This window comes from Ammodytes marinus (genome assembly GCF_949987685.1).
Source record: "Ammodytes marinus genome assembly, chromosome: 18".
Classification (NCBI taxonomy): domain Eukaryota; kingdom Metazoa; phylum Chordata; class Actinopteri; order Uranoscopiformes; family Ammodytidae; genus Ammodytes; species Ammodytes marinus.
In genome coordinates, this window is record NC_137222.1 from 24,494,997 (window position 1) to 24,521,209 (window position 26,213).

Here is a 26,213-nt window from a genome sequence, read left to right on the forward strand (position 1 = left end):
CAACCTCATAGATGTTTTGCTTGAGGATGCTCCAAAGGTTCTCAATAGGGTTAAGGTCAGGGGAAGATGGGGGCCACACCATGAGGCTCTCTCCTTTTATGCCCATAGCAGCCAATGACACAGAGGTGCTTTGCTGCATGAGATGGTGCATTGTCATGCATGAAGATGATTTTACTACGGAAGGCACAGTCCTTCTTTTTGTACCACGGAAGAAAGTGGTCAGTCAGAAACTCAACATACTTTGCCGAGGTCATTTTCACACAGTCAGGGACCCTGAAGGGGCCTACCAGCTCTCTCCCCATGATTCCATCCCAAAACATGACTCCACCACCTCCTGTCTGCCATCGCAGCCTTGTTGGGACATGGTGGCCATTCACCAACCATCCACTACTCCATCCATCCGGACCATCCAGGGCTGCACGGCACTCATCAGTAAACAAGACTGTTTGAAGATGAGTCTTCATGTATTCCTGAGCCCACTGCAACTGTTTCAGCTTGTGAGCATTGTTTAGGGGTGGCCGAATAATAGGTTTATGCACAACTGCAAACTTCTGGATCCTACACCTTGAGGTTCGCGGGACTCCAGAGGCACCAGAAGCTTCAAATACCTGTCTGCTGCTTTGTGATGGCATTTTAGCAGCTGCTCTCCTATTCCGATGAATTTGTCTGGCAGAAACCTTCCTCATATTACCTTTATCCGAACAAACCCGTCTGTGCTCTGAATCAGCCACAAATCTCTTCACAGTACGATGATCACACTTAAGTTTTCGTGAAATATCTAATGTTTTCCTACCTTGTCCAAGGTATTGCATTTGACGCTTTTGGGCAGCAGAGAGATCCTTTTTCTTTCCCATAGTGCTTGAAACCTGTGGCCTGCTTAATAATGTGGAACGTCCTTGTTAAGTAGATTTCCTTTGATTGGGCTTACTTAGCAAACTGATATCACAGGTGTCTGAGATTGATTTCAATGATCCAAAGCGCCCTGACACACAATACCATCAATGAGTTTAAATTAAATACAAAAAATTAAATGTTTATGACACTTAATTCCAATTTGCATAACAATTTGGAACACAGTGTAAAAACAAATACATTCGTGACCGTCACGGCACTTCCTGGTTTCCTTCCAGTAGCTATGTATTCCGTTGAGGTTGGTTACCTATTATGCAAAATTTACTTTTTCTCAAGATTAAAGCTAGGGTGAGTAACTTTTTCACTGTAATATTTGGCAAAAATGTCATATTAGCCATTCAGCTATATGTAGGTGAAGTGGTCTGTGAATATCTACTCATCACTTTGCTCTCTCCTGCCTCTGTGTGCCGGCCCCAAAAAATTGCCACCGCTCATGTACACTTTGACCAATCAGAGCGAGGCGCCGATTCTCCGTTCTTATTGGCTGTTGGGACTGTCCATTCACTTTGGTTCCGACGTTGTTGGTGTAGAGCGTGTCAGGGAGGGACTAGAGAGAACACAAGTGGAGCGGTTGAGGTATTTGGATTCAAATCTCTATCCGATTCCCAACTGCTATTTTCTCCCAAATCATATACCCCAGCTTTAATATGGGTCACCGTTGTGACTAGAGACTCCTAAAGTATGAAAAAAACAATCTGTCTCCTCCTCCACCTTTCTGAAAAGCTGTGTTCAAAAACCCCAGTCAGACTTTTCATCCCTCATGATAAGGGAAGAGGCCACGCCCCCTCATTACCAATCCAACATAGCACTACCTCCACCTGTGATACGACCCCCCCCCCCCCCCCATATACACTTATTATGCCTTGTTTCCACCAAGCAGAGCGGCTCAGGATGGGGAGGCTCGGTCCACTCATTTTCGCTTTGCCAAAAGTTGGATAGGAAGGATCCCATAACAAGCTAAACCGCTCTGAGCCGCTCCCATTTTCAGTACTCCTCCGTTGGGTTACCGGTCGTCTGAAAGGGTGCTGAAAAGGTGGAGCTACACACTGCCATCCGTTAATTGGTCAAAAGAATCATTGCCGCATTAAACAGCTGGGTATCACCTCGGCAAGAGTGAAGACTGGGCTGGGGAGTCTTGTGTTTAGCAAAATGTGTCGGCGCAGGATTAGGTGTTTATTGTGTGACGCTTTACCTCTTCATTAAATGAATCAGTGGGCTACACTGTGTCCCGCTGCTACGATGTCACCATAGTCACGTATCTGCCGCGGCCAGCGCTGTTCGCTCACTGTCTCGCCCCAAGCCGTCTCTGTGCATTAACCGGCGTAATACGCTCACAACACGGGGGAATAATTATAGAAGTGGCTGGTTTGACCAAGCAAAAACGAGAGACCGCTGGCTTGACCGCAGTTGTTTCACTGCCCGATACTTTGACCCATATTCTGGCGGCGGCTATCACCGTCCAGCCTAAACCCCGCCCTACCACAAGGGTAGACTAATGCCTCGTTTCCACCTAGTAGAGCGGGTCGGATCGGAGCAGAGCGGTTCGGTCCGGGTTGTTTGGCTTTTCATTTGCCAAAGGTTGGGTAGGGTACGGTTTAAGCGCACCTAACAGCTCTGAGCCGCTCCTAGTCTCAGTAGGCTACTCCTCCGTTGGGGTACTACCGCCTGAAAGGGTGCCGAAAAGGCGGAGCTACACACTGCCGTCATTTGATTGGTCGAAAGAATCATTTCCGCCGTGTGTAGTCACCTCGGCAAGAGTGTAGAGTCTTGTGTTATGGCGAAAATGTGAGCACAGCACTGTTTATTGTGTGGTGTTTTTCCTCGTCATTAAATGAATCAGTTGGCTACACTGTGTCCCACTGCTACGATGTCACGTAGCTGCCGCAGCCAGCGCTGTTTGCTCACTGTCTCTATCAGTTGCACCGAGCCGTCTCTGTGCTCACAACAACACGGGGGGAATAAATAAAGAAGCGGCTGGTTTGACCAAGCAAAAACAAGAGACCGCTGGCTTGACCACAGTTGTTCCACAGCCCGATAGTTTGACCCACATTCTGGCGGCGGCTATCGCAGTCCAGCCTAAACCCCGCCCTACCAGTAAGGACAGGGTTGGCGGTGGAAACAACACCGAGATTCTTAAAAGTGAGCTGTCCCGCTCTGAACCGCTCCGACCCGACCCGCTCTACTCGGTGGAAACGAGGCATAAAGGGCCGGCGGTGGAAACACCACCAGATTTAGCGTAACCCGGCTCCGACCCGACCCGCTCTGCTCGGTGGAAACAAGGCATTAGATACCTTGAAAACAGTTATAGTAAAAACCCAAAGTACAATATTGAACCTGCAAATGAGTGTATTGTGTGAACCTTAATGTAGGCCTATTTCACATAGGCTAATTAAACTGTCAAGCTGATTAAACGATTTGTTTGACATAACCTTATCAAATACAATGTAAAATACTCACCAATATATCAAATTATTATTATAATTATTATTCTAATAATAAGGCTATTATTATTATTATTATTATTATTATTATTATTATTATTATTATTATTATTATTATTATTATTATTATTATTATTATTATTATTGTTACTTAATATGTTGTCCACTGCTCACATAGGCTAGCCTTCATGAAGGGAGCAGGTTGCTTGGAACAATAATGAATTTGAACCTCCGATGTAACGGTCTATGAAATCCTCATCTTCTTTATAGTGTCCTTTGCTGTGCTGTCTGTCCTTAGGTCAGGTTTGCCCTCTGCTGTCATGATGACCACCAGCTTTGAAATAACACGTAGGCCTACATCACATTAGCGTAAAAAATTGTTTAGACACCATACAACATTGAACCACTAGATAAAGGGTCAAAACAACAAATGAAATAGGCTATAATCATAGGCTATAATAAGCTTTAACACAGTTTCCAGGAGCACGTTTACTATTAAGCAAACATACCAGCAGGAGGCGCTGTTACAATTCCTCCCTACACCAAACGCCATTGAGGAGAGCGTCAAGTTGGTTGAAGATTACGGCATCTTAATTTGACCCTCGAAATAAAGGTTTAAAAAAACAGCTACTTGTATTTTCAGCACATTTTCCAAATGGATAGATTGTTGTGAAAGGTTCTACATAATACATTATTTAATTTTGTATAATTTATTTGGTTTCATTCTGGTGTCCTTCATTACGTGAGGACTGTTTCGTCGGTAAAGGTTTTTATTTTGAAGGTTCACACCAGATGTGATGTGTTGACTCGATGAAACTTGAAAATGAAGAAGCTGTGAAGAGGAAGAAGAGGAGGAACTTGCTATCTTGCTAACTACTTTAGCAACCTTCTGGCTTTGCTGTTTTGATAATGGCGCCTTTAGACCTTGATAAGTACGTTGAAATAGCAAGACACTGCAAATACCTGCCGGAAAATGACCTAAAGGTGAGAAGCGGACATGAACGTAGGCTGAGATGTGTTAATGTCAGAGGAAGCTAACGGGGTGATTACGCGAAGTTTGCTCACGAGCGTGGCTAGTAACTTAACACTCTGCTAGTTATTACTCGGAACAAGCTAAGGTTTACGTTCTTGTTATTTGTTTGCACGTTTTACCAGCGTCGCTCATAATAGCGACAATCCGCTAACACACCCGGGTAAAAGTCAGCGTACACAAGAAAAGTCAAAGAGGAAGCTGTAATGCTAGATGCTACTAGCTAAGAGTTCCATGTTAACGGATGGTGGGAAACCAAGCGCAAAGCTAACAGCAGCCTGTCGTCAACAACAATTTTCATCAGCAGGCTATATTAGTACGTCTGTCGTCATATATAGCTAATATATATAGCAGACCATGGCACTACTTAGTTTCAAATGTTTAGCCCTCAATATGTTGTGCAAAACCCTTCCCTGACCTCTGACATGTTACTCAACAGAATCAAACAATAGTTGTAATATAGGATATCTCCGAATGGTCCAAGTCTGTCCTGAAGGTGGAAGCCTACATTTGAAAAAGCTACTTTTCTATCAAATGAGTTTTTGTCTGCTCTCCTCGTTAGCATGGAGTAAACATAAGCATTGTAAGCGTGCAGTGCTTTGCTGTTATGATGCTGTATCTGTAACAGGATGGCCGTGACCACATTAACATTGTCATTCGTGACGTTTGTCTTTCAGAGATTGTGTGATTATGTTTCTGATTTACTGTTGGAAGAATCCAATGTTCAACCAGTCACGACTCCAGTTACTGTTTGTGGAGATATTCATGGTCAGGTAGGCCCAACGCAAATCTTGTCTTTATTTCATCAAGGATGCTCCTTTTTTATCACTTTTAGTTTAGTGAGATTATATAGGATTATAGTCTATTATCTTTTCTTCAATTGAATACAAGATATCTAAGCAATGTATATTCATAGAAAGCCTACCCGATATGAATGCATGAGTAGGGAAAACACAAGTTACTATACTTATGAAATCTTCAGCATGCATATTGATAGTTGATTTTTTTTTAAAGTGTCTACTTTTTTTTTTTTGCAAATATTTTTATATCAACTGGCATGAACGTTAAAAAAACCTTATTGTGAACTTAAGGACAGTCATTGTCCATTTTCTTTTTCTCTGTTGTATTCATGAAGAATAATTGAAATCTCTTTGGTGTTGTCTAGTTTTATGATCTATGTGAGCTCTTCAGAACTGGAGGCCAAGTTCCAGACACAAATTACATTTTCATGGTAAGTGAGTACATTTCATTCATCTGTTTGGTCCTACCTTGTTTGGTCCAGATATTTGGACTTTCCCGTTTGATCCAAACTTAAATTACTGGTGTGAAACCTCCCGCGGTCTGTACTAAACAGGCAGGCCTTGGTCCGACCTACAGAGGTGGCCTTGATCTGGATTATACTGAACCATGGTTCGGTTCTTGTCCAGTGTGCGGGCAGGTTTTGGATGATTTGGACTTTCGGACCAATCAGGCTACAGGAAGTCCTGACCGGCTTTGATTTGCTGACTGGGGAACTGTGTGGACGGGAGAAGGATGTTGGTAGTCAAAGCAGGAGGTGTGCGTTGTCTGGGCGGCTGCCTGAACTAAACAGTGCTGCATATTTTAGCGGAGAACAGCGGTCAACTGACGGTAAAAAAGAAGAAAAATAAAAGGCGTGTTGAAGTGTTGCATCGCTGCCAAGCGTGCTGTGCGGCTGCTCCATAGACTACAAACAGCTGCTATAATGTTAACATGTTCACACAAGCGCAGCAGATGCATGATGTGTGATAGTACGCAGGACGCTCATGTTGTGCTGGTGCTGTTCGCTTTTTATTACATCACAAACGATCGCAAACGGATTAAATTCAAACCAGGAAATGAGACGCTCGCTAAATGGAGATTTAAACATCGCGGGTGAAAAGCTGCGAGCACGCAACTCCACCAATCAGAATTCTTCAGAGCTGCAGCCCCGCCCCCAAAGGTTCCTGAACCTTTGTAAAGTCGTCGTCGTCCCCCCCCCCCCCCCCCCCCCCGAGCAGGATCTTTTTCTGGGGTAAGAAAGGTTCCAGCAACTACAGTTTAGACCCTGGTTCCAGTGGAAACACCCAGAGTTCCTGCAAAGCTTCCTAGTTCCGGGAAGTAGTTCCTGAGGTGGAAACGCGGCTCAAGTGTGCTGGCAAAACTGCAATGTGAAACCAAACCAACGCGGATCAACTCTATACAGGAGATTTAAAAAAAAAATAGTCCTTAGTACTACGGACCAATTCTCTCATGCAAATTGTTGTCTTTAGTCTCTGTTAATGTGTTGTGTTCTTTCCCCTGCTCTAGGGAGACTTTGTCGACCGAGGATATTATAGCTTGGAGACTTTTACACACCTGCTAGCTTTAAAGGCTAAGTGGCCGGATCGTATCACACTTCTACGGGGAAACCACGAAAGCAGACAAATAACACAAGTGTACGGCTTTTATGGTAGGCGCATGCACCTCACTCTTTCTGTATATTCAAATATGTTCTGTTTGACCAGCTCATCTAACCACTTTGCCATTATTCTTCTGCTTGTATTTAGATGAGTGCCAAACAAAATATGGAAACGCAAATGCCTGGAGGTATTGCACAAAAGTCTTTGACATGCTGACTGTGGCAGCAGTAAGTTCTTTCCCTTTGGTCACATGAAAACATTTGCCTTTTGTGCTGTTTTTTTAAAGTGTAACAGAATGTGAACCTTTGATCATAGGCAGGATGTATAAAGATGCATAATTTCTCTTCCAAAGCAACTATTCAACAATCTTTAAAGTAGGGGTGGGAAAAATTATCGATTCTCCGATGCATCGCGATTCTCTAACGCAGTGGTTCTCAATTTTCCAACGCACACACACTACTATTACTGAGCATTGCTGAAGATTTGGACTCTGGTCATATCCATTTCATAAGTGGTCTGATTTTGACATTTTGATTGTGTCAATCCCAGTTGATAGATGAGCAGGTGCTGTGTGTCCACGGCGGTCTGTCGCCTGACATCAAGACTCTGGACCAGATTCGCACCATCGAACGCAACCAGGAGATCCCCCACAAGGGGGCCTTCTGTGACCTGGTCTGGTCTGACCCAGAGGATGTGGACACCTGGGCTATCAGTCCACGTGGGGCAGGCTGGCTCTTTGGCTCCAAGGTTACTAATGAGGTAAGTCCCAGCAAACATTTCAAACCAATAGCTAGTACAAAACATGCATTGACCTCTAGGCCTGGCCCAAATGCAATTTTTCAGGCTTCGAATATCCGTTGGTTTTTCCGAGCGAATATTCGGATATTCGTTCCAGAAAAACACACCATCAAACCAACATTAATAATGCCAATGTACTCACTGAAACCGAGTGTGTGAGCCGAGACAGCAAGCTCCGTAGTTTGTTGATGCTTTAATAACTTTCGAACGGTAGTAAAGTCGGAGTTCCTTACTTTTTCCCTGTGGAGGCGAACAGCTGTTGTTCCGTTCCAAATCAGCTGTCCTCTGCGCCATCGTAACCCGTACAGGAGCTTATCAATTCACCCAGGAACGTGCATCGTTTTGGCGATTTATAAATTCATACAAAGATCCAATATCGATAGTCTTTTGTGTCCATATTATATCCATTACTGACCGCCTATTCCCATGATGCAAGCAAGTCACGGTTGATGATGGGCAATAGCAGCGCTGAATGTAAACAAACAGCTGAGCTAAGCTAACGTTAGCATTACGCCAAGCATTACGCGCCCCACACACATCCTACCTCTACTGCGCGTCTACCTCGCGTCTGCGTCTGACTTTTGGTCACAGACTGTGAAATCAACGTAGAGCGAGCACACATCCAACCTCAGACGCACTGCTGAGGCGCGTCGGAGGCACGTCTGCAGCGACGCTCCCCTTCACCTCAGGAGGCTCGCCTATTTTTTTCTGAGAGCAGCGCGTCTCTCTCGCGTCTCTGTGCTTTAACTGATAGAGAAATACTCTGCTGACAGTCATACCAGCAGCATTCACTCTAGTTACACGTTTACCCGGTGTGTTTATTTCAAAATAAAACATCCCTCAGTCGTATACGCGAATAATCCCTTTATTTCACGATTTAATTGTGCAATCAAAATCCGAGGGATTTAAAACCTAATTTTCAATTAGTTCTGGCATTTCATTTTTGGATAAATGACACGTATAGAGATCCAATATAGTGAAGAAATAAAAAAGATCATGATGAGCGCAACAGTTTTCCGTTGCTCTATCTGTGTCTACGGCCTTCTTCTTCCCCGACCACACCCCCCTCTCTCTCTCCCGTATAAATCAGTAAAGTGATTTTTGAAATACTCTGTTGAGAGTCATATTGACTTCATACTGGCAGCTTTCGCTGTAGTTTCACCATTTCCTGGTGTGTCCCCTTCAAAATAAAACTTCCAACAAGCGAAAATATGGCAAAAAAAAGAAAAAAAATGGCAATGGGGCGCACGGATTACTGTCCAGACTCAATATAAATCATATGCATCATAGATTACATGAAATAACTTCATTTTTAATGGGAATTATCTATGAAAACTCTATGTAGAAAGATAGGGCTTTTAGAAGCAGCGCTGCAGCAGCAGCTGCTGAGACGTTGCATGTGTGTCCGAGAAAAGTCCGAGAGAGGCAGCAGTAAGGTAAGGCGACGCGCTCCAGAGGTAGACGCAGGATGTGTGTGGGGCGCGTTACCTTTCCTTCTGAAATCGCGCTAATGTTGTGGTAGCCTATAGAGTTATTAGGAACACAATCTATTCTTCCTCCATATCTCTCTCCCTCCTGCGCTTGGTGCCGCTTTTAGTTTGCCTCACTCTGGTAACATCACGTAGCCTACTACAGCTGATATCACCGGTTGCGCTTTGAAATGGAAGCGGCCAACTAGGTCAAAGTTTAAATAATTCAATAATATATTTTAAATGACCGTCTAATTTGTATTTTACAATTGTTTTATAACTTTTGTATCCAAATATTATTTGCTGACAAAATATACTGCAGTTTGAGCCTTTTTTGAAAGAAAAAAAAAACGAATATTCCAAATACTGAATTGAGCTCTGAATACTAATTTAACCCTCTGAGCCCTGAGGCCATTTTCTCGATTTTACATACTTTTATAAATTACCATTTTAGAGGGCAAGTAGATAACATAATACCCAGGTGATTCATATCAAAATGTTCAGAACACTCTCAGCTCTCAGAGAGGAAGGTTCAATTTTGCCCTAGTCCAATGTAAAAAAAAAATATTTTGACATAAATGTTGAAATTTGAAGTCCGATTTTTAAAAAATTTCGAAATTTGTGTGAAATAATACCTTTATTCATCTGATTGAGTTATTTTGGCTCTTGAAATTGCTTCTCCAAAACATTAGCTTCTAAAATGTACTAGAATTTTTCCATAAAAAGGTTGGGAAGAGCAAAAAACATGACCAAAATGATCTTTTTGTCCAAACGTTTTTTGGTTGAGATTTTACATGCTTTTATAAATGACCATTTTAGAGGGCAAGTAGATAACATAATACCCAGGTGATTCATATCAAAATGTTCAGAACACTCTCAGCTCTCAGTGAGGAAGGTTCAATTTTGTCCTAGTCCAATGTAAAAAAAAAATATTTTGACATAAATGTTGAAATTTGAAGTCCGATTTTTGAAAAATTTCAAAATTTGTGTGAAATAATACCTTTATTCATCTGATTGAAATATTTTGGCTCTTGAAATTGCTTCTCCAGAACATTAGCTTCTAAAATGTACTGGAATTTTTCCATAAAAAGGTTGGGAAGAGCAAAAAACATGACTAAAATGATCTTTTTGTCCAAACGTTTTTTGGTTGAGATCTAAGGGCATTTTCTCGATTTTACATGCTTTTATAAATTACCATTTTAGAGGGCAAGTAGATAACATAATACCCAGCTGATTCATATTAAAATGTTCAGAACACTCTCAGCTCTACATTAGGGAGTTTCACTTTTGTCCTAGACCAATGTGAACAAAACTATTTTGACACAAATGCTGCAATTTGAAGTCAGATTTTTGAAAAATGTGGAAACTTATGTGAAATAATACCTTTATTCACCAGGACAAATTGTTTTGGCTCTTGAAATTGCCTCTCCAAAACATTAGCTTAGCGAAGGAATACAATAATTGACTAATGTTAACATGCTAATACTAAAATAAAATATGAAAAGTGTGGATGCAGGAGAACTTCAGATGCTGCCAGAGGAAGGACATGATCCACACCGTCTCGTCTCCACCAGGGAAAACTGGAAGAGAACAGACAGACAACAAATGAGCCAAGAAAAGTGAACAGGCATGAAAACAAAAAGACTATCCTGCTGAGCGAAAGCATTATCCCCATTTACAAAGCATTAGCTTCTATAATGCACTGTCATTTTCCAAAAAAAAGTTGGGGAGTGCAAAAAACATGACTAAAATCAAATTTGCCAAAATACAAATAGTCTCTTACTCTACTTTGACCACATATGAGGAATTAAGCAAAATGAGACTGAATAATGACTTGATACTAGTGTTGTTTTTGTCAACGAAATGTATGACAAAATATCGTCGTCAACGAACATTTATCACGTGACAGAAACGAGACGAGACGCAACGTAAATGGTGGTCATGTGACGAAGACTATAATCAAATATATAATGCTTTATTGTTGACTAATAAAAACGGGACTAAATGTGGTTTACAAAAACAAAAACTGACATTACAGCATCGTAAGAGAGGCCGTGTCGGGAGGGGATGTCACTTTTCCCTGTGTAAATGTTAAAATCTATGGTGTAGCCATTGCTTGAGTCCGCCAAAACGAACAATTTGAAACCCCACTTAGTAGGTTTGGCCTTCATGTATTGAGTAATTCCGGTTTTAGCCTTTGAGGCAACCATCCTTTCATCCACGGCTAGGTTTTTGTATGGATGAAAATAGGTCTTTGCTGCGGTTTTGATCAAATTGAGGAGAGGTTTGACCCTGAAGAGTTTGTCGAATTGTGGCGTTCCCTTCTTCCTATCATTGTTTACATCTTCATCTGGATCACTTATGTGTAAGTTCCAGGAGATGACACCAAATCTGTCCCTACTCATGACTGTTGCGGAAAATGGACAGGTTAAACTGTGGTTCTGCCTCCAGTAATCAGCAATGTGGTGTAGTCTAACCAGGGCCATGTAAAAGAGGAGTCCAATGTACTTGTAAAACTCCTCAACTGTCAAATCAGTCCATTTAAACTTTTTACCCATGGCAATTTTTTTGGCAGCCTGTTTGTTTGTGTTACTACAGAGTGTGTGTACAGTGTGTGCAGTGAAAAACAATTTGAAGAGCTCAATTGGTGTGTAGAAGTGCGTGCCTAGCTGTGGGCCAGGGGTGCGTGCAGGTTGAAACCTGGAGACAGGAGGAGCGGTGTCCTGGTCTTCCTCAGTCTTCCAAGCCCGCTGCTGCGTAGGGGGTGCTGGTGGAGTTAGGACACGGGACCTCTTTGCGGGTGGTTCTCCTCTTCTCCTGGACCTGGTGCTGCCACAGATTCACAGAAATCAGTCTCATTATCTCATAACAAAAATATTCAAACTTCACAACTTGTATTTGCAAACAACAGTGTAATAAAAGTCGATGCAAAAACATGTCCATTCTGTACTATTTGTAAATTGTAAAGGGAAATACTTTTACACAGAATACACATCTATTACTATTATTTTCAAACAAAAGTAGTGCTATCAATAGAGAAATCAGTCCCTGTAATGTCAAGAATGCAAAATTCAAGCTATCTTACATTTACACACAGAGCTTCATTTGCAATTTCTAAAATAAATTATTATACCCGTTTATAAACAGCTGTATAGCCTACTACAGTTTGTTTGTTTCTCTCTCTCTCTCTCTCGTAACTTCTGTCTCCTCCCCTCAGCCAGACTAAATGACGGCTTTCCATCTCCCACAGCAGACAGCGCTGTGTGTGTGTGTCAAAATATTGACACACACACACACACACACACACACACACACACACACACCCCGGGTGTCCATTTATGCGAGACAGCTAGCAAACAAAATTGAGACACACGGGGGAGATTGTACTGTTTTGAACCTAGCCTACGTTGTTGCACCCACTAAATCAATAATGCACAGACCTCTACCTTTTGAAAACTATTACTTGTTTTCAAACAACAGAAGGCTGGCGACAAGAGTATACAGCTCTGTCACGTCAGTTCCAAAAAAAAAATCGGTCATGTCACGGACGCAACATTCAAGCTAGTTTACATGTTCACACTTAGCTTCCATTACAAAAACAGACGTTTTGTCAAATAAATGCTCTTACCCGTCTTCAAATGGATCCATGTCATCTTCATATTCCTCTTCGTCAAAGCCCTCTTCCTCTGAATCTCGTCGCGGGCCTCAGCTGTCGAACATCCGCGCCATGGTGAAATCGAAATTAGGAGCATGATAGGAGTCCTTTGTTCAGTGATTGTGTATGTTTGACAAGTAATGGGGAGGTCCTTAGTGATTACACTAAGTTGATTGGATGGTTTTTCACAAAATATGACAGCAAGCAGCTCTACCAATCACGCAAGGGAAAGGGCTGATGACGTTTTCGCAAAATGTTGATTGACAAGCGGCTCAGCCAGTAGCGCAAGGGAAAGGGTTGATACATTTTCGCGCCTCTCAGCAACATATCTCTGGCTGTGAGTCACGTAGAATCACGCGAGAATATGTCCCGGAAAGGGGAGAATCTCAGCTTTCCGGTGATATTTAAACCACATTGCTGCGATTTAATAATGTTAAATAATGTATTAAAACATAACGAAATCACCGACAGAACGCCATAGAACGCAGTACTGCGGGCTCCGGGTCCAGAGGGTTAACAAACGAATACTCGGATATTGGAATAATTCGGGCCAGCCCTATTGACCTGTCGTATCAGTTGTATGTCAATAATCAGGGTTCCTACAGAGTCTGATAGTGTTGTAAATGCTTGAGTTTTTAAATCTTGTTTTTTTTTAAAGGTTTGGAATGTGCTTGAAATTACTGGAAAATGTCGGATATTATCCAGATTGATTTAGGGACCATCAATAAAATACTGTCTACTTTACACAATACCTTCATGCTGACTTTGCCATATTATTAATTTATAATTATAATAAAAAATAAAAAATGTATGAAATCATAAGAATTTTGTTCCCACCCCATATTAATATTTAAAGTTTAAGGGGTCCATGGAAAAGTTTAACTTTTATTTTGAAAGTGCTGAATAATTGAATTATTATTATTATAATGTTTTTCCCCAGTTTGTCCACATCAACAGCTTGAAGCTGATCTGCCGTGCCCACCAGCTGGTCCACGAAGGCTACAAGTTCATGTTCGACGAGAAGCTGGTGACGGTGTGGTCGGCCCCCAACTACTGCTACCGCTGTGGGAACATCGCCTCCATCATGGTGTTCAAGGACGTCAACAGAAGAGAGCCCAAGCTGTTCCGCGCCGTGCCCGACTCGGAGCGCGTCATACCCCCCCGAACAACCACACCCTACTTCCTTTAATGACAAAGAGCCCCGTTCTCTCAACTGAGATCTCCACTTCTCAAACTTATTTATATGCAACAACCTATTTTAAAAAGAAAAAGTCATGGGATTAACGTCCTGTAAGGTCTCCCGCCATTTTGACTATCAAAAGGTTTTATTCCAAAGCTACATTCTGTTGGCACCATACTCACTGTTATGTCATAAAGGAAAAAAAGCATCTACTTCTACTCCCATTGAGAAAAATTATACCTTACATTTTCCTCATATTTTATTGATAAGGAAAAAGTGAAATGGCTTTATTTTGATGTTCTGTATCCTACTGAAGAAAAATAAAACATTTCAACTTATTGGTAACAGCCAGTAACACATGTTTGTAAAAAATATATAGTTTTCTTTAAGTTTGATTGTAACAGTTGGATCTCATGGTGGCCTTCTGAAAGACATATTTTCTCCTCTTAGGATGCTCATTTCAGAAATCAGGAAAATAAACTGCACACCTCAGACCCAATGAGCCCATTCTACAGCATTCTGCCTTAAGTGTGGGTTTCATTTTTAAAACCTTTCTTTCTAATTTATTGTTTTAAAGAATGTCGCTGTCTTGCTACAGAGACTATTTTAGTGACACATCCACAAGAGTCTATCTTTTTTAACTGACTTTTCGGTTTTCCTTAACTCCTCACTGTCCACTGATATTGTGATGAATTGTTCCTTCAACAGTGGCTTTTAGAATCAATATCATTTACAATTTGAAATTACATTTTCTAGTGCAAGTGCATTTTTCTTGAATAGCTTGGGTGAAGTAGTTTGTAATTTGTAGCGAATGGTTTCATTTGAAGTTCCCCTGTTTTGTAACTTCAATAAAACATTATTCATTAAATCTGGTGAATAGTAGTCACTCGAACCACTAATGGATTTTCATATTATGAATTATATATATTGTAAAAACAAAAGGATATATATATATAGTCTAAATAATTCTACATATTCTCTGTATAACATATAACATTTGCAAATAAATTACATAGAATATTTAGTATCTTAATACATTTTCACCAATATTCATAGCACACATCAAGCACATGACTCCATCACCCCACCTCACTGCTCCTTTCTATATACTCCTCAATTGGTGGAAAGTCATTTTTACTTAAGTGTTTTTATTAAAAGCTAGGTTATACTTCTCTTCAACTCCATTTCAGAGGAAAATATTGTGTTCTTCACTTCCTACATCAATTTAAAAGCTTGATTTATTTTTAAGATAAAAACCAGATAAATTTAGGAAAGTTTACCATGTACAAAAGTATCATTGTCTACATTTAGGGCCTCTCCACTTCAGGTGTCTTGGAGCCGTTATCATTTCCATTGAAGGCACATAGCCTACCTCCTCAGTCCTATTTATGCATTTCTTTTGTATAACTGTTTAAGCCCCAATGAAGGTTTACATAGTATTTTTTATCTATAAAATGTAAGGTTGTTTCCAAAATCCGTTGAGTACAAACTAAGAACACTAACGTGTTGTAAAAATGAAATTAAGATTTTAATTATGGCTACATCCAACATCTATATTTTTGCTTTTTAAAGAGGTACAAATGTATGCATAAATTAGTAAAATATTGCCAAATCTACATTATCCATTTAAACTTTTCTGAAAAAAATTGTAATACTAAAAAATAGTGGTTTTAATGTTGAATTGGCATGGTTTCATGATATCTATCTATCTATGTTACCCTATTCAACTGCAGTGTGTCGGGACTTTACGTCTACTGCAGAGATAATTTAAAGATCTACTACTGATATTATCTCTTGGCTTTTATTTTGAAAGCGTTGACCCGGAATGAGCTAGCCGTTTCCAGTTAGGAGTGTAGCCAGCGGCAGAGTTGAGTTGACCCAGCCAGCCCATAGAGCCAGCCTATCTGTCACCCGTCACCGGACAAACAGCATCTCACACAGCGACATCCAGCTTCGGACTGACAGCGGTCTGCTCCGCGGGGACACGGCTCGTGCGTGCTCGTTCCACGGAGGTGTGTCACCTACACAGGGAGATGCCAACAAAGTCGCGCTTCACCGACAGAGCTCGTCGTGGCTTTTGCATTGATTTGTGAGAAGCAGCATCACTGTGGTCCTCCTGTCCTGTGAATATATTAACGTTAGCCGGCTGCCGAGGTAAGAACGAACAAATGTGAATTACACAAGCAGTACCCGCTGCAGCTAGCCTGTGTGTGTGTGACCTGTCTTTATGAATGGACGCTAAATGAGCTACCACTGCTCTCTTCTTTGTTACACACAGACATTAGTATATTTGGTTGTGCCGTTTACAATGCGCTGTCTTGACTGAAATGTACCCGTGAATGAACGCTGTTACAGTCCGATACAGAGGAATGGCTATGTTATAGCCTGAAGCAGCTCAATGAAGCTCGGTCTGTCATTACAAACTATTTAGCTAGATTCATGTTAACCCAGTTCATTACTCTCAACATTAGTTTACATTATAGCGGAGTTAGCTTATTTCCGACATTAAATATAGCTAATAATTTAGATACAATACACCAGTTACCGTACGTGTAGTGAAATGCCTGGCTTTTTCTTCAAACATATTTAAGGCTGTGCGTGTTGGTTTGTTTTTGACTCATTCTAGTTTTTTTTCCCCCAGTCAAACGTCTGGTCACGTTCGCCGTAAAAAGATTTAACAACGAATGAGCCATGTCATTAGTCTAAAGATACATACTCCATACATACAGCATGACAATGTACGTACATTTTGCTGTGGGCAAAATACCTGATGCTTATTCGCGTTGCATAATCAAGCAGGTGTTTACGAGCCTTCTTAATGATAACATGTGCACTGAAGCTGAGAGCAGTGCATTGTTGGTGGAATGACAGGATGCACAGCAGCCAAGGTTACCCTGCAGACTTTCGTTCTGGCCACACTGACAGCTTCTTCTCTCTCTCTCTCTCTCTCTCTCTCTCTCTCTCTCTCTCTCTCTCTCTCTCTCTCTCTCTCACACTCACACACACACACACCACCCCAGGCTAGTATCATGAAGCCTTGGTCAGTCAGTCGTTTCCATGGCAGAATCCACTTTACATGTGCAGCAAATGATTTTAATAAGGCAAAGCATTGAAGCTGAACAGTGTGTGACCAGACCGTGCCGTTTGCCTTGACCTCATTACACATCCATCTTACTGGAAGTTTGCTGCTATACTGTGAAAATGAGATGTGGGACAGCCCAGGTTAACCCATAAAAGGTTATTCTGTTCATATAGGGCATTTTAAATAATTTGTAAGCAAAATGTGTTTAGTGGCAACAGTGTATAGGATATCCACATAGAAGTAATCAGTAGGTGCTTGTTACTGGTTGACATTTGTCTCTAACCACTACACCACGACCGCCTCACATACTATGGTACCTTTAACATCTGCATGTTTAACTATAACTGTATAACTGTATTCCTTTTTGTGTGTCATCAGGTGTGTAAAGTCAGTGCCATGACTGGAGCTGAGAATGAGGAAGATATTCCGTTAGGTGAAAGGAAAACTGTCACAGACTTCTGCTACCTGCTGGACAAGTCCAAACAACTCTTCAATGGGCTAAGGTCAGTTTGGGCTCACTCTGTTGTTCTCTACTGTCTGCATTCACTTCCAGTGGCTAGTCAGTGGGAAATACATTTGGTGCAGGGGACTGATGTGTAACAAATCCAGCCAAGTAAACTTATAGCGCTTTTCCCTGGTTTTTCACAGACTCGAAGCGCTTTACATTGTTTTGTACGCATTCACCCAATCACACACACATTCATACACTGATAGCAGCAGCAGCTACCACGCAGGGTGCAAGCTAACTATCGGGAGCAATTTGGGGTTCAATGTCTTGCCCAAGGACACTTAGACATGTGGCGGGGAGAGGCGGGGGATCGAATCACCGACCCTGCACTCCAGTGGCCGATCGGCGATCGCCCTACCTGCTTTGCCACAGCCGCCCCTAAAGTAGTGTTGTTACATTTGATTTTTTCAACTGGAACTCTGCTCTAGGCTTTATTATGTCACAACACATTTTATATCTCATCCACATTGGGCTGTGATTAAAAAAAAATATGTCTGGCAATACGCTTATATTATAAAATGTATTTCCCCTGATATCTGTATCGTATCATCAGCTGCTCCAAAAATCGATATTTTTTTTAAGGAAAAATTCTAGTTTTAGGCGGATTGGAACTACACCTGCGCTCCTGTAGATGCAGCAGTATGGCTGGTTGCCTCCAATGACAGAGTTTTGAATTTGAAGTAAAGTTTGGATATAAATAGTTTTGACTCAATTTTTCTGCTGAATTATCAATAGACTATGATGTGATGTATTAAGACCACCCAGATCGTAAAGAGCAACTTGTATTTAAGCTCTGTATACATTCTTTGTGATCTCATATTGAATATACATCGTATTGTGATAAATATCATATCGTGATACGTATTGTATCGTGAAGTCCATGCCAATTCCTAACCCTTATCCAATCCAAATGATATACTTGGGTTGTCTTGTAATCCAAATCCTATTATTTTATTACCCTATTGTGATTAGTTTAAATAATGAGATAAACCTGGTAACACCTGCACATTGAAAAAGAAATAAATGACAAGCCGTTTATTTGAATGGCTCCTGGACAGGAATGGAGCCATAACATCTGTCTCCCTTCAAAAGAGCCGTACTTCCCAAACACTACAGCCCAGTATCCATAGGAGGTATCTAGGGAAGGAACCAATCAAATCAAATCAAATCAAGTCAGTTTTATTTGTATAGCCCAATATCACAAATAGACATGGCCTCAGTGGGCTTTACATTCCATACAGAATGACACCCTGCCCTTAGACCCTTAGCTTGGCTGAGAAAAAACTCCCAGTAAAAAACCCTTTATCGGGATTAAAAATTGTCCCGTCCAATATTGGTATGCGGTCTGATATGGCTGCAATATACTTATCTGAAAATCGGACTGACAACTGCAATCCACGTACCCATCCAAATTCCATAATCAGTTTTTCAAATGTTTTTGTTTAATTATTTTAAGTATGAAATAAAATGACATTTTAAGACCATAGCTATGCACACATTAAGAATCATTTTGAAATGAAAAAGTTGAGTTCTGATGTTCTTCTATCTTCAAACCGTTCAGAGCAGTTCAGATATGCTTTATGCATTCTTGTTTTTTTTTGCTCTTTTAAATTAGAATTGCTGTGTTTCTTAAGCCATCCTAACCTTACACACATCACCACCAACAAAGAAATGTATGACAATTATGATATCGGACAGTAACGGTATCGGACTATATCCAAAACTCAGTTATCGGGAATCGGATCGTACTTAAAAAATAGTGGTTTGGTGCATCTCTAGAAGTATGTTCAAATGAGACAATAGAGCAGAATATTTTGTGTCCAGTGCCAACGTTTAAGGCAGGTATAGGAGTTCTAGTGCCTTTCATGTAAGTGTGTGTGGAGGTCAGAGTGGCTGTGGGGTGTGAGGAGCTTTCAGATTTCATGTGGATTAACAGAGTTTGCTGACAATGTAAACAGTTAAGGTCCCTTAGAATCAAATCAAAATCAAATCAGTTTTATTTGTATAGCCCAAAATCACAAATACATTTGTCTCAGTGGGCTTTACATTTCATACAATATGATATATGATACAATATGATACAATATGACACCCTGCCCTTACACCCTTAGCTCGGCTGAGAAAAAACTCCCAGTAAAAACCCTTTACCGGGAATAAAAAAAAATTGAAGAAATCTCAGGGAGAGTCGACAGAGTAAGGGATCCCTCTCCCAGGACGGACATACTGCAATAGATGTCATAAGTAGAGAAAATCACCTGGTCATTTGATCATTGACCAGGTGATTACATGGTAATACTAAGTAAAGTGCGAATAGTGTGGATGCAGGACGACTTCAGATGCTGCCAGAGGATCCACACCGTCTCGTCTCCACCAGGGAAAACTAAGGTTTCCATCGCCGGGATTACATCCCACGTCTCCAGGTGGCGTCCTTAACCACTGCAACATCTTTCGCGTTGATGGTCCATTCTCAGATGTTACCGGAGGGGGGACCAGATCCACACCGTCTCGTCACGACCAGGGAAACCGAGACCGAGGCAGCTCCTCAGGCAGTTGATAATAACGCTATAACAATGTTAAACAATATGAACACAATTAACATTAAATTACATTGATTTACACTCTACCGTTCCCCACCGACACACAATCGGCGCCAGCCCCCCAGACCCAGAGCCTGCCCCCCAGCACCCCGCCCCCAGAGAGCACGCCCCAGTGTGGCACTAGTCCCGAGGAGGACCGGGGCCATAGATAGAGAATAGAGTATAGAATAGGGAAATAGCCAAATGCACCGCTGCCACGAGGAGCAACCACAGTCGAAACCCCCGGAGGGGCGGCCCGTACAGCCCACTCGGGCCCGCCGGACCGGCCATGCCCAGCCCATGAGGCAAGGCCAGAGGCGCCAAGCACAAAGGGCGCGACGCATCCGCCGCCGCCATCGGCACACCCAGAGCTAGGACCAGCCGGAGGAGCACCGACGCCGGGCAGCGAAACACAGACGCCAACAGCGACGCCACAGAGCGGACCGCCAGGCAGGGATAAATGATTAAAACAGACTCATTAAAAACAGTTAAAAACAGTTTAAAAACAGTTAAAACGCAAATTGCATAGATTGCTTCTATCCGCCCCATAGAAAAACGTAACAGTTTGCGATGCACCACATTGATACTCCAGACCCATACTGATCCTGTTAGCAGTCCCCTCCCTCGTCCCCCACGTTAATGCACTGCGGTCTTCAAACCGCGCGTTATCTAGCATCATCTCAGATATGTAAGTGTGATGAAACATGATTAAAAACCATCAAAACAGACATTGGGAAGGATTTTTACCTGCTCCGCCATTGTTGGCCATACACATTCACCCATCTGTCACTCTGCACGTGCACCGGCAGTGAGACGGGTGCCGGTTTGTAGCGTTCTCTCTTCTGATTGGTTATCAGTAGTGGGATCTCCTAAAATTTGCCGATTCCATGCAGAGCGACTGACTGAGAGATCGGCTTTATGAAACGCTCACACTATATAAGTGATCACTGTATGAATAAAGAGCGATTTAACACTTATATTAACATAAATAAATCACTTACTTCACCTTTTAAGTACAACCCCAATTCCGAAAAAGTTGGGACGTTATGTAAAACGTATGTAAAACAGAATATGATCATTTGTTAATCCTTTTTTCACATACAATCAAGTTGAAAACAATACAAAGGCAAAATATTTTATGTTATACCCTATTGATTTAATTGTTTTTCGTCAATATACGATTTGTTAAGATTTACACAGCATACACATATTTACATATTTATTATCCGTGTAATTCTCAGTATTGACTAGTATATCATCATAAATCAAATCAAAATGATTTTGAGGCACCTGGAACCAAACGTTAGACAACAATATCTTTGCACGCAAAATTGTAAGCCCCGATGCTGTAAACAACAGTGAAACAGTCACTTTTCAGGTAGCTTTCAAACACTATAAACAGTGTCCAAGGGATCCAATTGTATTCAATTATGAGAATAAACCTTGGAGAATGTTCACTTGACTGAAGTTACATAGAGTGCCTTTTAAGCAGGCAGTGGTTAACACACATAATCACATATTTCGTTAGCCTCATAGCATAATTGCCGAAATCATATTTACTCTACTCTACTTTTACTCTATATCTACTCTATTCTACATCTACTCTTCTCTACATCTACTTTACCCTACTCTATAACCCTTAAAATATGACTTAGGCAATTATGCTATTAGGCTAACGAAAAGTAGATGTAGAGTAGATGTAGAGTAAATATGGTTTAGGCAACTATGCTATGAGGCTAACCATTTGCATGATAGAATAAAAACACATCTGCATAACCGACCTGAACTGACAAATATCCTTACATCTTATTCGTGGCCACTTTGACTGATTTCCTGTTCTGGAAATAACTTTTTTCCCTCCTCCCCCCCTCTCTTTCTTGTGATTATGTAATTGAAGCAATTAATCAGCGCAGCATCACTGACCTATTTACACCATTTATAGGCCAATTGTCATTTGAGTAATTCAGGTTAGACACACTGCCTTCTCAAAGTTTGATTTGCGTGACATCTTCTTCAGTATTAGGAAATTTGGAATAACAGTAACACAAATGTTCTATCTATTTTTTTCTCACATTTTGTGTTTCTTCTACTCTGAAAATGTGTCCCTTGTTTCCAAGATTTCTTCCAACAAATGACTTTCGGTTGGTCTTGTGTCTGGAAAGATACTTTTCCCCAACTCATTGAAACAGTGGCTAATAATAGTATTTTAATAAAATAATAGTATTTTAATACTATTATTCTATTGCCTCAAAGTGTAATTCTTCAGATTCAAACTACATAGGCTATATACAATGCCAAACAACTCACTGGGACTTCATATCCTAGCATTTGTTGTAGCAACATTTCCCAAAATCTAAATATTAACGGACATGCATGATGTTAAAGGAATAGTTCAACATTTATTATTTTATTTTGAAGAAGAAATGGATAAAAGTCGCTCATTTGTGTGCTTGTTGGGACCTGTTTATTAACTGTTATGTTGCGCTCTATATTTTATTGCACTTAATGTGATTTTAGAAACAAATACATACTTGAAGGAAAGTGCACAGTATTTACTTCCTCCGTCTCTCTTCTCACTCGCTCCACTTCCACAAGAGAGCTGAGAGCTTTTTAAAGGAAAAATATATATAGAGCGCAATATAACGTGGTAAATAAACAAGTCTCTACAAACACAAAGGAGCATTTAGTGATGTTGTAAAGTTTATCTTTTGACCTGCTCCCCTTGACTACCAGTGTTAGAGCTAAGCTAACCTGGATGAGAGACCTTTAGCCCATTTCTATAACAAAAATGCACGCACAGTTACAGGAACGGTTTCTGTCACCGTTTCCTGAGCCGGAGAGTGAGACAAAAAAATAATGATATAAAAATGTTGAACTATTGCTTTAATATATACTGTCATTCTCTGTCATCCTCTGACCTGCATTGTGCCCCTCTCTGCAGAGACCTTCCTCAGTATGGACACAAGCAGTGGCAGTCCTACTTTGGCCGGACGTTTGATGTCTACACTAAGCTGTGGAAGTTTCAGCAGCAGCACAGGTTATTCCCATCTCTCATTACTTCATATTAGTTTCTTATACTATATTGGTGGCCGTTTTCAAATTCAAGCATGTGCTTCAGTATAGAAGAATTACCAGAGAAATGGTAAGGGGCCGTAATGATCTCATGAAAAGGACTGAGGAACAATATTGAGTTGGACACAGGTCATGTGTCTTAGGTCATTAACATAGGAACAGATGCTCATCGTTAGCCTCATAGCATAATTGCCTAAATCATATTTACTCTAATCTACTTTTACTCTATATCTACTCTATTCTACATCTACTCTACATCTACTTTTCGTTAGCCTAATAGCATAATTGCCTAAGTCATATTTAAGGGTTATAAAGTAGGGTAGAGTAGATGTAGAGTAAAAGTAAAGTAGAGTAAATATGATTTAGGCAATTATGCTATGAGGCTAACGACATGTAATGGGTAACGGTCTCAGTATCAGTTGTACGATCTGATGAGTTCCTTCATTCCAGTGTTCTCATGCTCAGTATCATATGTTCTCATTTCTTGACAGGCAGGTTCTGGACAGTCGCTATGGCTTGAAGAGATGGCAGATTGGGGAAGTGGCATCCAAAATTGGACAGCTTTACTACCACTACTAGTGAGTAAACCTATGTCTCTAGACCACACGCATCAACAAGGGCTTTCAACTGCCACACTGTTGTCTGTCTTCATATTCACTTGGGCGGCTGTGGCGAAGCGGGTAGGGCGTTCGGCCATTGGAATGCAGGGTCGGTGGATCGATCCCCCGTCACCCGCCACATGTTGAAGTGTCCTTGGGCAAGACATTGAACCCCGAATTGCTCACGATAGTTAGCTTGCACCCTGCGTGGTAGCTGCTGCTATCGGTGTATGAATGTGGTTGTGATTGGATTAGGGATGGGCATTTTAAGAAATTTCATTGATCGATCATCGGGAAAATTAACGAGCAATTATCGAGCAATCGTTATCTTTTTACATATTAAAAAAATGCCAACAGAACATCCAAAATACAGCGTTTTACCATAGACTACAAGAGGTTTTTACTCAATTACATCTTTATTCCAAGATCTTCTAGGCAAACAACAATCTATTAAGACAAGGCAACTGGTAATAAGAAAATGCGGCGCTGGTGATAGCCTGAGGCTATGAGCCAATGCTACGATACCTTGAAACACATATGCGCCTCCTAAGATGCTGGCAAAGACTGCATAAGGGCACAGCACGTTTCTCTGAGTGTTAAAGGACCTAACGTTACTTCATCTAATAAACAATATGTGCAAATTAGTTCCCTGATGAAGGCGAAGTAGGAAAGCATAGACGCTAAAGTTAGTAGCTAATGCTAGCGGCGCTAACGTCACACGTTAAACAGGGTCGGATGTAGGCTTCAATGTACAAGTGGTACATAATTCAGTTTGTTTAAGTGTTTTACTTATACAAGGTTTCACAATGCTTAATGAACTTAGTTATTTTCGGTTCTAAAGCTGTCCCATGGACCTGTCAGATGCCAAACTTCCCCTTGACTTCTTCCTGTTTACGTTTTGACATTACGGCAGCTTGCAGGCTGCTGCCTGAGCCTGTTCTGTTGTCTCCTACTACTAGTTAAGTATCTCCCCCTGCTGGTAGGATGTCTCATTGCTGCCCATACAGTCTATGGTGCTGCCACATAGTGAAATTCATTTCTGTGCTGCCGGACGCACACCAACGCAACACAACGGCTATATGATCGATAACAATTTCACGTGATCGACAATATTCTTGACGAGCAATGATCGAGCAATCGATTAATTATGCCCATCCCTAGATTGGATGAATGTGTACAAAACAATGTAAAGCGCTTTAAGTCTGTGAAAAACCAGGGAAAAGCGCTATATAAGTGGAATCCATTTCCATTTACCATTCACTTTAATCTGAATAAACCTTTGACAAGTGAAATGGTTTGAGAGAGAGAGACAGGATTCAATCAATCAATATTTATTTGTATAGCACCTTTCATACAAGTGACATGTATTTCAAAGGGCTTTACATTGGATTGCATTATAGGAAGAAAGTTCAAATTGGATTGGATGGATCTTTGCTGCAGGAAATATTCTTTGTGTATATAGTGTCTGATCTTTATTAAACTGTGCTCTACTCCAGAGATGCTTACACACTAGGGCTGGCCCGAATTATTCGAATACTCGTTCGGAAAATTAGTATTCGGAGCTTAAATTAGTATTCGGAGCTTCGTTTTATTTTTTATTTTATTTTTAACAATTTTTTTTGCAAGAAGCTAGTACTGCAATATAATGTCATCAAATAATTTTGTATTTGGATATAAAAGTTAGTAATATTGTAGTAGTAGTAGTAGTAGTAGTAGTATTGCTCATTTAGGAGGATATTACATCATTAAGTGTCATAGCGCATCCATTACTTCACCTCCGAGCGCGTAAATCTTCAACAAAATATGCAGATACTGTCAAAATCGGTTCCAGGGAGTATATAGGGATTATTAAAGTTTTTTTTTCTTTTTTTTTTTTTTTAATGTTGTTTTTGATGGTGTGTTTTTCTGGAACGAATATCCCAATATTCGCTCGGAAAAAACAACGAATATTCGAAGCCTGAAAAATGGCATTCGGGCCAGCCCTATTACACACCTTGTGCTTTCTCATCTTTGATTGACAGCCTTCGTACCTCAGAAACCAGTTACCTGAATGAGGCCTTTTCATTCTACTCAGCCATCCGGCAGCGCTCCTACTACTTTCAGGTCAACAAAGAGGACCGGTAAGCTCCAGGATCATTTTTTTAATATTGTAAGTTGCAATTTTTCATTCCATAGATAATGGATATATGCAGCACAACCATAGGCTTTACGCCTACGGTTTTGTTTAAATGAATAGGCAATAATCTTATATTTTTTTTAAATTGTTGTCAACAAATCCCATACAAATCCATACTTTCTGGCTTCCCTACTCTCTTTTCCAACTGAAGACATACATCTTTAAAACATGTCACAAATATATTTATATATCATAGTTAGTGTTACATTTTGCAAAGTAATTTCCCTAAAAAGCTGGTCATTGTCCTTTTCAAATATTACTAAAACAGGATGGAATAGTGCATTTGTTGGGAACTATTTTCAGCAGTAGATTAATC

The 26,213-nt window shown here is 40.8% G+C and overlaps 2 protein-coding genes and 1 long non-coding RNA gene across 3 annotated transcripts in view; 2 read left to right on the top strand and 1 right to left on the bottom strand.

Moving 5' to 3' along the window:
* The first annotated feature begins 4,193 nt into the window (after positions 1-4,193).
* On the top strand, positions 4,194-14,713 carry LOC307265481 (serine/threonine-protein phosphatase 6 catalytic subunit-like). Its single transcript, XM_080047228.1, has 7 exons — positions 4,194-4,337; positions 5,061-5,156; positions 5,549-5,614; positions 6,691-6,832; positions 6,930-7,009; positions 7,332-7,541; positions 13,645-14,713. The coding sequence occupies exons 1-7, from the start codon at positions 4,263-4,265 to the stop codon at positions 13,891-13,893; spliced, it is 918 nt and encodes a 305-aa protein (XP_079903354.1). The 5' UTR covers positions 4,194-4,262; the 3' UTR covers positions 13,894-14,713.
* Positions 10,582-12,709, bottom strand: LOC307265482. The gene is made up of 3 exons (XR_013845348.1): positions 12,678-12,709; positions 11,750-11,878; positions 10,582-10,629 (listed from the first exon to the last, which is right to left on the bottom strand). It is a non-coding gene; the product is annotated as an uncharacterized lncRNA (long non-coding RNA).
* Positions 14,714-15,808: 1,095 nt separating the features above from the next.
* The window catches only part of scai (suppressor of cancer cell invasion), a gene marked incomplete at its 3' end in the record, with an annotated part of 37,904 nt that continues 27,499 nt past the window's right edge, over positions 15,809-26,213 (top strand). Inside the window, exons 1-5 of the mRNA XM_080046795.1 lie at positions 15,809-16,038; positions 17,345-17,469; positions 22,992-23,087; positions 23,614-23,700; positions 25,743-25,841. Coding sequence (XP_079902921.1) covers positions 17,363-17,469; positions 22,992-23,087; positions 23,614-23,700; positions 25,743-25,841 — 389 coding nt within the window. The 5' untranslated portion in view covers positions 15,809-16,038; positions 17,345-17,362. The remainder of the gene's footprint in view (positions 16,039-17,344; positions 17,470-22,991; positions 23,088-23,613; positions 23,701-25,742; positions 25,842-26,213) is intronic.

Excerpts from the sequence above, each read along its gene's own strand:
- LOC307265481 (XM_080047228.1), top strand. The coding sequence starts at position 4,263 with ATGGCGCCTTTAGACCTTGATAAGTACGTTGAAATAGCAAGACACTGC. Across the intron at positions 5,615-6,690 it reads ACACAAATTACATTTTCATG|GGAGACTTTGTCGACCGAGG; the intron begins GTAAGTGAGTAC and ends CCCCTGCTCTAG. Across the intron at positions 7,542-13,644 it reads GCTCCAAGGTTACTAATGAG|TTTGTCCACATCAACAGCTT; the intron begins GTAAGTCCCAGC and ends GTTTTTCCCCAG.